Genomic DNA, 13,210 nt, shown 5'->3' on the forward strand with positions numbered 1-13,210 from the left:
ATCCAAATCTCACATTTGTCATTCTTGCGAGTCAAATAGCCATTTTAAAAACTCAATTCAAAAGTGTTCGAGAAAAGTGGATTTACGACAAGTATCAATACTAGTATTTAATGATGTCAAAGTCAGAAAATATAAACTCTGAAATTTATTATGCTAGAGTAAAAAATATTAAATACAATATTTATTAACATCAAAGTCAGGAATATCATACCTTTTCTTCACATAATATTTATCAATGCTAAAGTTAGAAATATTTGTAGTCGAATATTCACAAGTGACAGAGTCGGGAATATTATAAGCAAACCATCAAAAACAAAACAAACCCTTAACAATTTAAGACAAAACTAGCAATGCATTATACCTTAGGTAAGACGCTTAAGGGGTAATAATATTTTTCATTTTGCGTAACCAGTCCTGTAACATAGAATCTCTGTAAACTAGTTAGGGTTTCTAGTGATTTTAATACTAGATGGTAATTTCTTAAACAAAACTTTTTCTCTCTGAGAACAAAATGCTAGATATATGTTCTTTTCACATTGAAAATTATAAAGGTTGCCACAATATCGAGTGCGACAATCATCATCATACTTATACAAATCTTCTTTATCATCTCCATCAGGTTCGCACATCTTACCCTTATTTTTGGAAGGTTCTTGCTAATACTACCCTTTAATGATGATGATTGATTTCTATCTCTCGAGTTATGATGTTCTATCTTGGTCAGAGAAGGCTTTATAGCCATTATAAAGTTCATCTTCACCAATAACCTCCATATATAAAAATAGTTATTTATGTGGATCTTCAAGAATTAGTCTGGAGTAAGGCCTATCCCAAGATAAGTCTCTAAGTACGTTTATCTCCTCTTTGCAGAACATATTTATACCTCTTATTATCTAAACTAAATAGTCCAAGCTATTTGATGTTGTTGTCATTGTTAGCTCCAAACAATTTAGCTTATGCTCATGTGCCTACAAAACTCCCTAGATAGCATTTATTTTGGCGCTCTAGGGTGAATCGTTTCTATCATCTTTTTCCATAAAAAAGAACAACTTGATCTGATATTAATTGACATTGCATGTAACATGAATTAAAAAATAAGAATGTCAAGCTTTAAGGTTACAACTCAAAACTATAGAGAAATAGGAAAAAAAACTTTGATATTTTCTAAAAAGTTTTATAATTCAGTAATTTTATATGAAAAATAGTCTCCATTATTGTTTAAATACAATAAAAGTATTTTAATTTTGTAAAATTTTAATTAAATTAAAAGTTTTATTTTAAATTATCTAGAGGGAAGAAATGGAGGCAGTGGCCCCTGTGTCACCCACGGTCAACTCAGCCTCCCTAGCCATCCAGCTGTTAGCCCTAAGTCAAAGAAAAAGAAAAGGAAACAAGGGATAAAGTGAAGGGAATTTTGCAAGTTATTAATTAGGCGTATGGTGAGCATGTGCTTCAAGTTTGGCGAAATTTAAAGTGTTTGGAAGTGTGAGTAACCTTTTCAAATAGTTTTTCATGCCGAAAAGCATGTCAATAATATTTTTTATTTTTTAAAAATCATATTAACGATCTAAAAGCGCCATATTGATCTAAGGTTATTTTTATCAATTTATTTTTTAATATTTAAGTTAATTTAAAATTAAGTTTTTTATTAAAAAAAAAATTATCACTAAGAGTTTAAGCCTTTCAATCCAAGTTAACTTAAGTGAATTAAATATTTTTTTTTTATCTCAGTATTATATTAAAATTTTATTTAATTGATAGTTAAAATCAGTTTTTTTTTTAGAAAAAAAAAAAAAAAGGCATGTTTTATATATATATATATCCTAAAAAAATTATTATGACCCGTGGTATGGTTTAAAACTAACCCGGTCCAAGAACAGTAGAAAAAAAAAAATTTAAGGGTCATGGGTTTTGGCCTTCACCCGGAAAAGTTGTGTCATGTCATGTCATGTTCGAGTGGGCCTCGGTTCCAGTTTCTTATAACGAGGCCTCACCTTCTATCATTTTATCATGCGTACGTGGCGCAACGACTGCTCATGATTCAAACCTTCCAGCAAAGATGGCCATTTCAATTTGGGACCCACGAATAGAGGGAGCGGGATTCAATTGAGTTGTAACTTGTAAGTGGTAAGAAGATATTCCTAACATCAAGATTCATGAGAATGAGAAGGATTTATTGATTTTAAAAATATATAAAAATATATAAAAATATTTTTTTAAAAAAAATAATATTTTTAACATCATTTATTAAAAGATCAAATAACATTAAAAAAATTAAATTTTATAAAAGATAATTTTTTTAGCAAAAATAAATACATACTTCATCGATACTATGATAGTTTTATTTGAAAAAATAATTTAAAAAGATGTTACAAATTATAATATTTTAAAATTCAAATTTTTATTATAATTTAAGATGAGAAACAAATTTAAAGCAACGAAAAACAAATAATTTTTTAAATTATGAGTTTAAAAACAAGTCAACTACACCAGACTATAAATACCAAAAACAAAGTAGAAGGTTATTTTTTTTTAAAAAAAAAAAAAAAACAGGTTAATTTTATTATTTAAAATTATGTATGTATAAAGTATTTCAAACAGAAATTCTACAATGATAATGATAAGATGTAAATACTAATATTTATAATATATAAAAAAAAATAGAAGTAAAAAATGTGATTTTCTCTATATTTTATTTATCAGAAGTGAAAAAAAAGTAGGTTTAGACAAATTAAATAAAATACAAGCCACATGCCTGAGATTTTCTCAACACCCCTCGTTTCATCGTAAATACTATCTTTGGCTGGTGGATTACAAGCTATGCATCCTCCAACAACTCCACAAAGCAATCTTCGTCCATCCTAATTCGCTGCAAATAACAGGTTTAGAGTTGGGCATGAAATGTGTTTATAGTTATTTTTTAAAGTATTTTTTATTTAAAAATATATTAAATTAATATATTTTTTTATTTTTTTTAAAATTTATTTTTAATATCAACACATATCAAAAATATTTAAAAAATATTAAAAATATATTAATTTGAAAATAAAGAAAAAAATAAAAAATATTTAAATCTTTTTAAAAATATATTTTTAAAATACAAACAGAATCATGAGCTCACATTAATTGGATCTTCAAGCACAATCATAAAGACGACTTAAGGAGATCAAACCTTTATTATTCCAAAAACAAAAGCACCACCACAGCTCGTCCCTCCATGCTCAACCACTCTACCACCATCCCAAATACAAGCATCTCCACCTTAAACCCAAAAAAAAAAAGCCCTCCAATATTATGACAAATAAAGCTAAAATTCATCCTTATTTTACTTTAAATTGTATACAGTATAATCCACATGAGCCATGACAAAAAAAATAAACACGTACTTTTGGAGTAGAACTGTATTTTCATATATTTAATGTATAGTATAATTATTTTCATGCCCTTAAAAATAATAATAAAAAAAAAACACGGCTAATATCTTAAAGACATTTTTAGATTTTCACATCTTTATACGATGTAATTACCATATAGCCCATGTGTCAACTCTTTTGTCAAAGGTCAAGGGGCATTTAAGTTTTTTAATCTTGATTTTCTTGGAATTATTCTATGAAATTAAGGATATTATGATCTTTCTATAATTAAAAAAAAGTATAAGCGTGCTAGTAAGTTGGAGGTGCTCGCACCCTTCAAGCAACATGTGTGGGGCCCCTCGGTGGCCGTTGGTAGTCTTCCACAACAGCGTCCAAAGCATCACGCCATCCTCTATACGATGGACCGGTACGTGTTGGTCTCCATGACAAAGAAGAGCTCTTTCGATAATTTTTCTTCTCCTCCCTCTTTTCTCTCTCCTCCACCTCAAAAGTGTGCTAAACTTGTAAAGTAGTCCTCAATCACTTAATTGTATCGAATTTGATTATTTTTTTTAATTTCATCTATTGACATTTGATTTTTTATATATTTTTTAATCAAATTTAATCCTCGTTCTTTTGATTCCTGTTTATTTTGCTTTTAATTTTTTTTATTGGATTTTGTTTTTTGATTTAATCTCTAATCATTTGATTTTAATTCTTTTCTAATTCTCATTCTTATAATTACAATTTCTTTTATTTTGAGTTATCTTCTTGATTAATTGTTCTTTTTTGTATTTTCATCTCTTATTGTTTAATTTCATTAAATTTTCATATCATATTTGGTGCTTATTTTTATCATGTTTTTAAAACCTGACTTGAGAGCCAACCCAATATGTCTTGCGTCACGATTCAAGTCAAATAACTGGGGTTTTATCGAGGTCAAACAGATTTTTTATTGTGCAGGAAGTAAAAATGACATTATTTTTATTAAAAAAAAATTAATGGTAAAAGCAAAATTAATGGGTGTTAACATGATTTTTTTCCTAGCCAATCACTTGATCTTTTATTCAACTAGAAAGTAAAAATGGTATTATTTTGATTAAAAAAAAAAACATAATGGAGAAAAAGTTGAATTATAATCTTCTTTGTTTTTATTGGTCTTTCTTTGTTTCGGATTTTTTTTTAGGTTCTGTTTTTCAATTTTATCCCATTCAATTTGATTTTGTTTATATATATATATATATATATATGGTAATCATTTTCTTTATTGTTGCTTTTTTTTTAATTTTTTTTGGTATTTTTTTTCAATTTTAACCCTCAACATTTTATTTCATTTCTTCTTTTTTTTTTTTAGATTTAGTTCTTATTTTTTTAATTACTTTTTTTTTATCATTTTCTTTATTTGTTTTATTTTCCAAGTTTATCCCTTATCATTTTATTTCATTTGTTTTTTATCCAATTTTGGTTCTCATTCTTTTAATTGCTTTTTTTTTCTTTTTTTTATTCTATTTTTTATTAAGTCCCTCATTATTTTCTTTCATTATTTTTTATATCATATTTGGTTTTCATTGTTTTGATAACTATTCTTTTTTATTCTATTTTTTTTTATGATTAAGAATTTTGTTCAAGATTTTTTTTTTATCTTCTGTATGGTCATCTTGGTCTCATGACTATAGTTGTTGGTTTCAAAGATTAGTCTGATTTAACTTTGGTTTTTTTTTTAATTTTTTAATTTCATCCTTTGACGTTAGGATATTGACCATGAGCTATCTATTTTTTTTCCCTTTACTTCCTCTAAGGTTATCTCAGATAGTGAATTAGTCAAGTTAACCCAAGTTCACTCAAGTTATCTTCGATGGAATATCTTTTTTATGTTAGAAAAAAAATTGATTCACCCCGTAGCTTAGCGCAAGCAAAAAAATCTAGTAAGAATTACTTAAGAGATCAGGGTTTTGCACAGTACACTCTTATTGTGCACTATGCACTCTGGTTTTTTTCATTTTGATTATCAAATATTTTTCTCTTTGATTGCACTCTTTTATAGTCAATTTCTTATATTTTTTTATGGACCGAAATAATTAAAAAATAGAGGAATAAAATATAAAACATGGCAAAATATAGTCGCTAGGTTTCAAAGAGAAAAGAGAAAGTCACCGAAAAATGATTAGAGAGAGAGAGAGAGAGAGAGAGAGTCATTGGTTAGTCATATTATGATCACAAAAATATTATTTTTGGTGTCAACGGGTTTTATTTGATGAGATAAATTTCATTGAGATGAGTTTGTTACCTTTATTTTGTTGGGGGAAAAATCAATGTTGACAGAGAATTTTTTCTTTTGGTTTGATTGTGTTTTTAAACATGTTTTTTTTTGGTGTTTTGAGTTAATTTATTAGTTTAATGATGTCATAAGGATGTTTATTAGTGTTTTAGATAAAAATAAGTTGTAAATAATATTTTTTAGGTTAAAAACACCAGACTAATTTTCTGACCACCTATTCGATGGTAAAAAATTGAGCAAGTAAGCAACAAGTTGTTTGTCTTTTTTTTAAAAAAAAGCAGGAAGTACAACATATCATCACCGTTTTTGCCAACACAAAAAAAGAAGAAAGAAAAGAAAAGGCTAATTGCACAAGCATAGCCTTGCAAGCCCATTTTTTTTATTATAAATAAGTTCATTCCAAATAGCAAATTATTAAAAAATAAAGAAATAAAATTATTAGACATAACTTGTTCAATAGCCTTTATTGCAAGATTAAATAATTTAATCTATATTTATCTCTTCATTTTACAGTTTAGTCTTTGGTAATCATTAATGAGTTTTTATCTATTTACTAGCATAGATAATTATTAATTTATTTAATTAAATACATGCATTATTTTTTTTTATTTACGAGTAAATTTGTTTCTTGATATAAAAAAATAAATTGAAAACATCTATATATATTTTTTTTTGTGTCAAATGTTTTTTGATCCATTCCACGATATAGCTTGGCCCACTAACTAGTTTCATATCTATATGCCATGTAACTATTATTTGGAGATATGCTGTCAAAGTAAAATAAGAAGGGCTTTGAAAATAGGGCCGTTCTTATTTTATATCTTCTTCTCTCCTCTATTTTCATGTCTACTCTATCAAAAAATACAAAGTGGTTTGTCATATTTTTTTACGTTAATTTTAATCCTTATTATTTTGATTTTTATCTCCTTTCTTCTTCTTCTTCTTCTTCTTTGTCATTTGAGATTTTTTAATCACTTTGTTTTTTTTATTTTTTTAATTTGATCCTTTTATATTAAATTAATTTAAAATTATTCTTAGTGATTTTTTTTGGCTGATTTAACATGGCCCCAGCACTATATCAGCAATAGGTCTTGATGTCAAGTCAATGCTAAATTTTACAAAATAAGATTAAGTTTTATTTATTAAAAAAATTAAAACTTTTAGAACCTGATTTTAAACTAAACCTTCATCATAGGAAATAAGATTCATCAGGCCTCCGGGATGTTTTTATAATCATTATATGAGATTACCAATCAATTTATTACGGTCTTTTGGGCGTTTTATAGATGTTTCCAGGTAAGAAGATGGTTTAAAAAAAGGTTTTTGTGTCAATTTGATCGGAGGCTAGCTTTTCACCCACTTTGTAAAATGATTGTACGGTGCTGCTAAAGGCGCAGGCTCCGTGATCATCCCACGCCCCTTTATCAGTAAATATATGGCGATCATAGCAGAAAATGGGGCGCTGTCGACCGCAATTGTCTACCACTGCGCATGACAGGATGGCTTATTTGTTTTGAAAAACACTTTAAATATTTTATATAAAATCTTTTTTTAAAAAAAAATAAATTCATTAAACTCGATTGAACCTAAAACTTTAATTACAAGTCTTATTAGTTAATTCCAGATTAATTTAATACATAAATAACTCAATATTTACAAAATAACATGTTAACATTAAATATTTTTTAGTAAGGCCAGATTTGTATCAGGCCACGAGGCTTAAAGATAGACAACATAATCAGATTTTATGGAAAAAAGCACATGGGTGTTATATTAAAATTATAATTATTATAGTTTTTTTTATTAAAATTTTCTTTTGAAATTACGAGTGATGTTTTTCTTACTCCTGGGAATCACGCTGATAGTACTTAGATATTTTCTTACTAAAAAAATTAAATCTAGCCAGCATAATAACACATGGACATATCTAGTTGAAACTAGAATATTAAAAAATATATATATATATATATTATAGTTTGGATCCAAATAGCAAATTATTAATAAATAAAAAAGCACACCTCTAAATTATAAGACCGATCTCTCAACAAAGAATTATTGGAAAAACTGTTTAGAAAATATGGTTGAGATTATGGTTGTGGTTGATTTTCAAAGTGTTTTTTATATCAAAATATATTAAAATAATTTTTTTTTATTTTTAAAAAATTATTTTTAAGATCAGCGCATCAAAATGATTTAAAATAAAAAAAAAATTAATTTTTAACAATTTTTTTTTTTAAAAATATGAATACAATCACATTTCTAAGCTATCTAGTTTAGACAAACTCAGATTTTTTTCTTAACAAGAATGAGAGAATTTCATTAATGAAATGAAATGTACAAGAAACCTTAGTACAAACTGAAACTAGACAAGACCAACTCCCACATTAGGAAACTATTAGAATTCTAAATTTTTGTTGCAATGTATCATCGAACTCTTTTTGGATACGGGAAAAATATAAATAAGTTCATTCTTAAAAGATAAATAACCAATATTTTTTATTATATCAATTAATTTAATTTTAAAGTTATTCTTCCAAATAAATATTTATAACACCTCGCTACATCAATAATCACTAAACTTTTTTGTTTTTAAGAACAAGATTTACAAAAATGCAAAAAATTTAGTGTTGAGGAGTACCTAGTAGTATCCTAGTTACTATTATTTTTGAAGAGAAAAAAAAAGAAGAAGAAGAAAATTAATGACCCATTTTAGAATTTTTTTTTCTATTTGTTTTTATTTTTTTATTTTAAATTATCCAAAAAATAATTAATTATATATTATTAATTACTTTATAAACACCTTAAAATTCCTTTCTTTTTATGCATGCTTTAATTTTATCAAAGACAAATTATTCATAATAATACTAAATAGTTAATTTTATAATAAAAAAAATTATTTTAACTGTTGCCAATATCATCATCTTTAAAATTAACATTATTTTGAAAAGTCTTTTTGTTTAAATTTAATTTTTTTATTTTTCTAGATTATTTTGATGTACTAATATTAAAATATTTTTTAAAAAAATTTTATTTTAATATATTTTAAAATAATTTTATTTTTTTATAAAAAAAAAAACAACCATAATAAAGATTGATTGGGCAGACAGGTGGTACTGCTGGCAAGATCACTGGCTTCAAGAAAAAGAATCTGTGCTGAGCTGTGAAATTGTTGAATCGTAGCAGCAGCTAGGATATCTGCTCTGCCGTCTATACAGCAACTAGCCGTATGTATGAACGACACATAAGCCTGGAAAAAAGTGATGTCCTTTTTTCTTGTTTATTAGCTCCATTCTGCTGCAACGTTTCATCCTTCTTTCATGTCTATCTTTTATTTTTATTTTGTTCTTTTCATAGTTTAGGAGGTCACTTGCTTGTGGAAAACATCAATGTCTACTACCTCGCTGCTTTTACCAAGCATCTCTTGCTGTTATCATTTGTTGTCTTTTTTCTCTCCATCCAATCCGGAAAGGAAAATTAAATCATACTTCTTTCTTTCTTTTTTTTTTTTATTTAAGAAAAAAAATTATTTAATTTTTATAATATTAATTAAAACATATACTAAAAATTGCTCAGCTTTTCACTGTAACAATCCACAGTGAAATGTTGAGCTGTAATTTTTTTGTTTATTTGTTGAGCTATTTTTAAAAAAAAAAAACTATTTTTTTCTATGCCTTTTAGTTTTTTTTTCTTCTTTTTTTTATTTTTCTTTTAATATTTTTTTTAATTTAGTTTGTTAATATTGATTTTTTTATTTAGTTATCAAACTTTCATAACACTGATCTCGAGTTTAACAGGTTAATTTGGTTTCACGAGTTAAACTAGGATTTTTTTTTTGTCTTTTTTAAATTAATTTTTTTCATTTATTTTAGTTTGTTAATATTAAATTTTTTTCTATTTAGTTATTAAACTTTCATAATACATATCTCAGGTTTCACGTTTAACTTAATTATAAACTAAAAAAAAAAAGGTTTTTATTCTACCTCTTCTTACAAAGCACTATTCATTAGAATAGTGCTTTGCTTTTTTTTTTTTTTTTTTAATGGGGGTTAATTACTTTAGATACAATAACTTCATCTAAGCTAGATTTCTATATGTTCTTCCTCTCCTCCTCCTCCTTCTCTATAGACAATTTTACATTCAAGAAACACGTAAGCATATCGATAATTTTTATGGGTTTTCTTCTTAATGACGGGTCAAATTTTGTAATTGCCCATAGAAAATGAAACCTTTATTCGATAATCAGGTAAGCTCGTTCTTTCACTTCAAAGATATTTCATTTTCATGACCATAAAACTGACGTGGCTTCTTGAATTAGGTGGCGATAATCTTCTTTCAGAGAACAACTGGCTGAGTACGTGTCATGATTGCAGACATTAATCAACTTTCGATAAGCATGAAAATGAAGAGTAAGAGAACAGCCTACTGTGTATTAATGTCGTGTGTGCATGGTTTAGTATTCTCTCATGCAATGCTTTCTCTCGTGTTAGTCTATGACAGGTTAGGTCTAACTATGGGATAAAAGTTGGAAAAATACACAAAAAGGATTGACCCATCGCTGGCTATTAGGGTTCGATAGCGTGTGCTGCCTCTCCCGTGCATGGTCAAGATTAATAATAGAGCATACAATAAAAACAAAAACAAAACTATACTTAATTAATTCATAAAACAAGGATTGAAAACGACGTCCTTTTAAAATTAATAATCTCTACGAATTAGATGCATTAGTGTGACGAAGAAAATTAATAAGCAACATTACAAGAGAATTAGAAATGTATTTAACGCCTTAATGGAGTTAGAGAGTTCTCTGATTTGATTTTAATTTTTTTGAATAAATATTCTAATTTTTTTTTATCGTGAATTCTAATATTTAACCTTCTGAGTTTGAGTTTCCATCAAACTCTTTTTTTATTATTTTAATTTTGATCATAATTATATATTTTTAAAATAAAATAAGTATTTTTTATGTAATTAATTAATCATACGTTACTACATGATTTGGAAAGCACCCTTTACATGTTTTATCGCTTTCTTCATGTATTTTTTTTTTATTAATGTGGATGTCCAAGTTGATTTATTCACATCTTAACTTAATCTCATCAGTTTTAAAATTAAAAATTATATAAATCTCTAATGATATGAGAAGACTCGAACTTATAACTATTAAAAAAATAAATTTAAGATCTGATCATAATTATTTCTAAAAATTTCCTTGTATCTTTATCATTATTACTAGTCCCTACTAGAATTTTATAAGACATCATATCATGAACATGAATTGTAATAGAAATCTATGAAAACACCCTTCATCCCTATCTCCATGAATTTATCCTAAAAGTAATGTCAAGCAAAGTTAATGTAGTATATATAGAATATTATCATTATCATTATTATTATTATTATTATTATAAACACAATTCGGGTACGGAGATCCGTCAAATTTAAGGATACTTTTTATCTACTTTCGTGATGAGTCTATCCCGGTCTCAGCCTTTATAGACATAAAAATCATTTTTTACCTACCCTCATTCAAACAAATGAAGGCTAGGCCTTATGAACATAATTGCAATCCGTATTCGTGAAGCCCGTCTCTATAATTAACAAAAATAAAAAAATTACATTAATCAGAATTGTGACACTAATACCTAAGTGTTTGTTTAGTAATTTGATTGAAGATGATTTTATAAAAGTTTTTTTTAATTGTTAATATATTTAAATGATATTTTTTAAAAAAAAATTTATTTTTTATAAAAATACATTAAAAAACAAAAAAATATATTAATTTAATATATTTTAAAACAATAATTTTAAATAACAAGCTTAATAACTTTACCAAGATCAAAATAAACGAGTTATGACACTTCCGAGAGATAATATTAGTGTTTGAGAATGAATTTTAATTTATTTTTTGTTAGAATTTTAATATATTTTTAAATTGTTTTAATTTTGATGATTTTAAAAAATATATTATTTTAATATTGTTTCAGTAAAAAATAATAAAATAATAAAATAAAACACCTTACTTTAACGTACCCTCGAAAACTGAATGGTGGCAGTAGAAGCAGTAAATAGGAATTCAAAATATATCAGAGTAGGTCCAATAAAACAGAAAAGGCCAAAAAAACAAACGATAAGAGAAGAGTAATAAAGAAAATGGAAAATGAAATGGAAACTAGAAACAGGTACGTGGCAAATAACGAGCACTATAAGTCAAATCGTCCTTGGTACATCTTCTTCTTCTTCTTCTTCCTGGCTGTGAATGGACCCGCCAATCCATCCCTTTTTTACCATTCCCTTCTATTTATTTCCCTAAAATCTCTCCTAAATTAGAAGGAAAAATGAAAAACACTTTCCTGTTCCTTCACCTCCACAAAACCACAATCCTTTTCTGAAGGTTGATTTTATAATGAGATATGGTGGGTTTAAGCATAGTTTTGGAGACCCCGGAGAGTGGTAGTGCCCTGCAAGTCATCAACAAAGTTACCATGATGATCAACAGCAAACCTACTTCGCCTCCTCGTCTTTCTTCTTCTAGAAATCATTCCCCACGCTTCTCTTTTCCAGTCCCCACTTTTCTTGATCGGTGTTTCTTTTGTGGACAGAAACTCTCGCCTGGCAAGGATATCTACATGTACAAGTAAGTAATGCGCTGGATCTTGCTGGTGTGTTTATTAACCTTCAAGACTTCATATGTTCTTGTTTCTGTACAGAACCCAGATCTTTATATCGTTTTTTGATTTGAATTTATTCTTGATTTGTGGAGTATAGAGGAGACAGGGGGTTTTGCAGTGTGGAGTGCAGGTGCAGGCAGATATTTATGGATGAAGAAGAGACACTGAGGAAAGAGAACTGCTCATTTGCTGCAATGAAACCAACTGGTGCTTCTGCTTCTGCTAAAACTGCTTCTTCAACTGCTGCTTCCCGTCACCGCAAAGGCACAAGGAACCGAGAGGGTGGTTTTGCGTACTGATGAAAGCCTTGACGATACAGGTCTTTTGTTTCCAGTTTTGCCCTTGTTGCTTTTTGTAATGACATTGCTGTCCCCTGCCGATTTGCTCCAAGCACAGGAGGGTATGTAATTATAAGTTCTTAGCCCCCACGTATCTATGGATGGAGCCCATGGGTTCCTTGCCCAGAAAGTAAGGACAGTAACGTATTTATGGCCATCTAAACGTGATTAATTGATACACCGAGTTCTGGTTTTTGAATCAATTTTTCATATTTTATTAATTACCAAGGTTAATTAGATTTTTCATTTTCTTGGGACAAAAACAACATATATTTGAAAAGATAAATAGATTTATCTTTTTAAAATCATGTTTTTTCAAAATCACTTGTGTAGTTAACCTGCTAAAACGCAAATGACTCAATATTAAAACCTGAGCGCAATTTGATCAAGTTTTTTTTTAATTATTTTTTAAAATAATCTTAGTTCTTTTTTTAAAAAAAAAGATGTAGTTTTGAATAAATATTTTTTTAAAAAAAATTGACTCCAATCATCTTGCTAATTTATATGTTAAACTCACTCATTATTGATGATATAGACATCAATAATTGTAAAATACGTGATTATCTTTCTTAC

General features: G+C 27.2%; 1 protein-coding gene across 1 annotated transcript; it reads left to right on the top strand.

Moving 5' to 3' along the window:
• Positions 1-11,871: 11,871 nt before the first annotated feature.
• On the top strand, positions 11,872-12,840 carry LOC118036957 (FCS-Like Zinc finger 15). The gene is made up of 2 exons (XM_035042827.1): positions 11,872-12,265; positions 12,397-12,840. The coding sequence occupies exons 1-2, from the start codon at positions 12,042-12,044 to the stop codon at positions 12,596-12,598; spliced, it is 426 nt and encodes a 141-aa protein (XP_034898718.1). The 5' UTR covers positions 11,872-12,041; the 3' UTR covers positions 12,599-12,840.
• Positions 12,841-13,210: the final 370 nt, after the last annotated feature.

This window comes from Populus alba, chromosome 10, assembly GCF_005239225.2.
Source record: "Populus alba chromosome 10, ASM523922v2, whole genome shotgun sequence".
Lineage (NCBI taxonomy): Eukaryota > Viridiplantae > Streptophyta > Magnoliopsida > Malpighiales > Salicaceae > Populus > Populus alba.

Excerpts from the sequence above, each read along its gene's own strand:
- LOC118036957 (XM_035042827.1), top strand. The coding sequence starts at position 12,042 with ATGGTGGGTTTAAGCATAGTTTTGGAGACCCCGGAGAGTGGTAGTGCC. Across the intron at positions 12,266-12,396 it reads AAGGATATCTACATGTACAA|AGGAGACAGGGGGTTTTGCA; the intron begins GTAAGTAATGCG and ends TGTGGAGTATAG.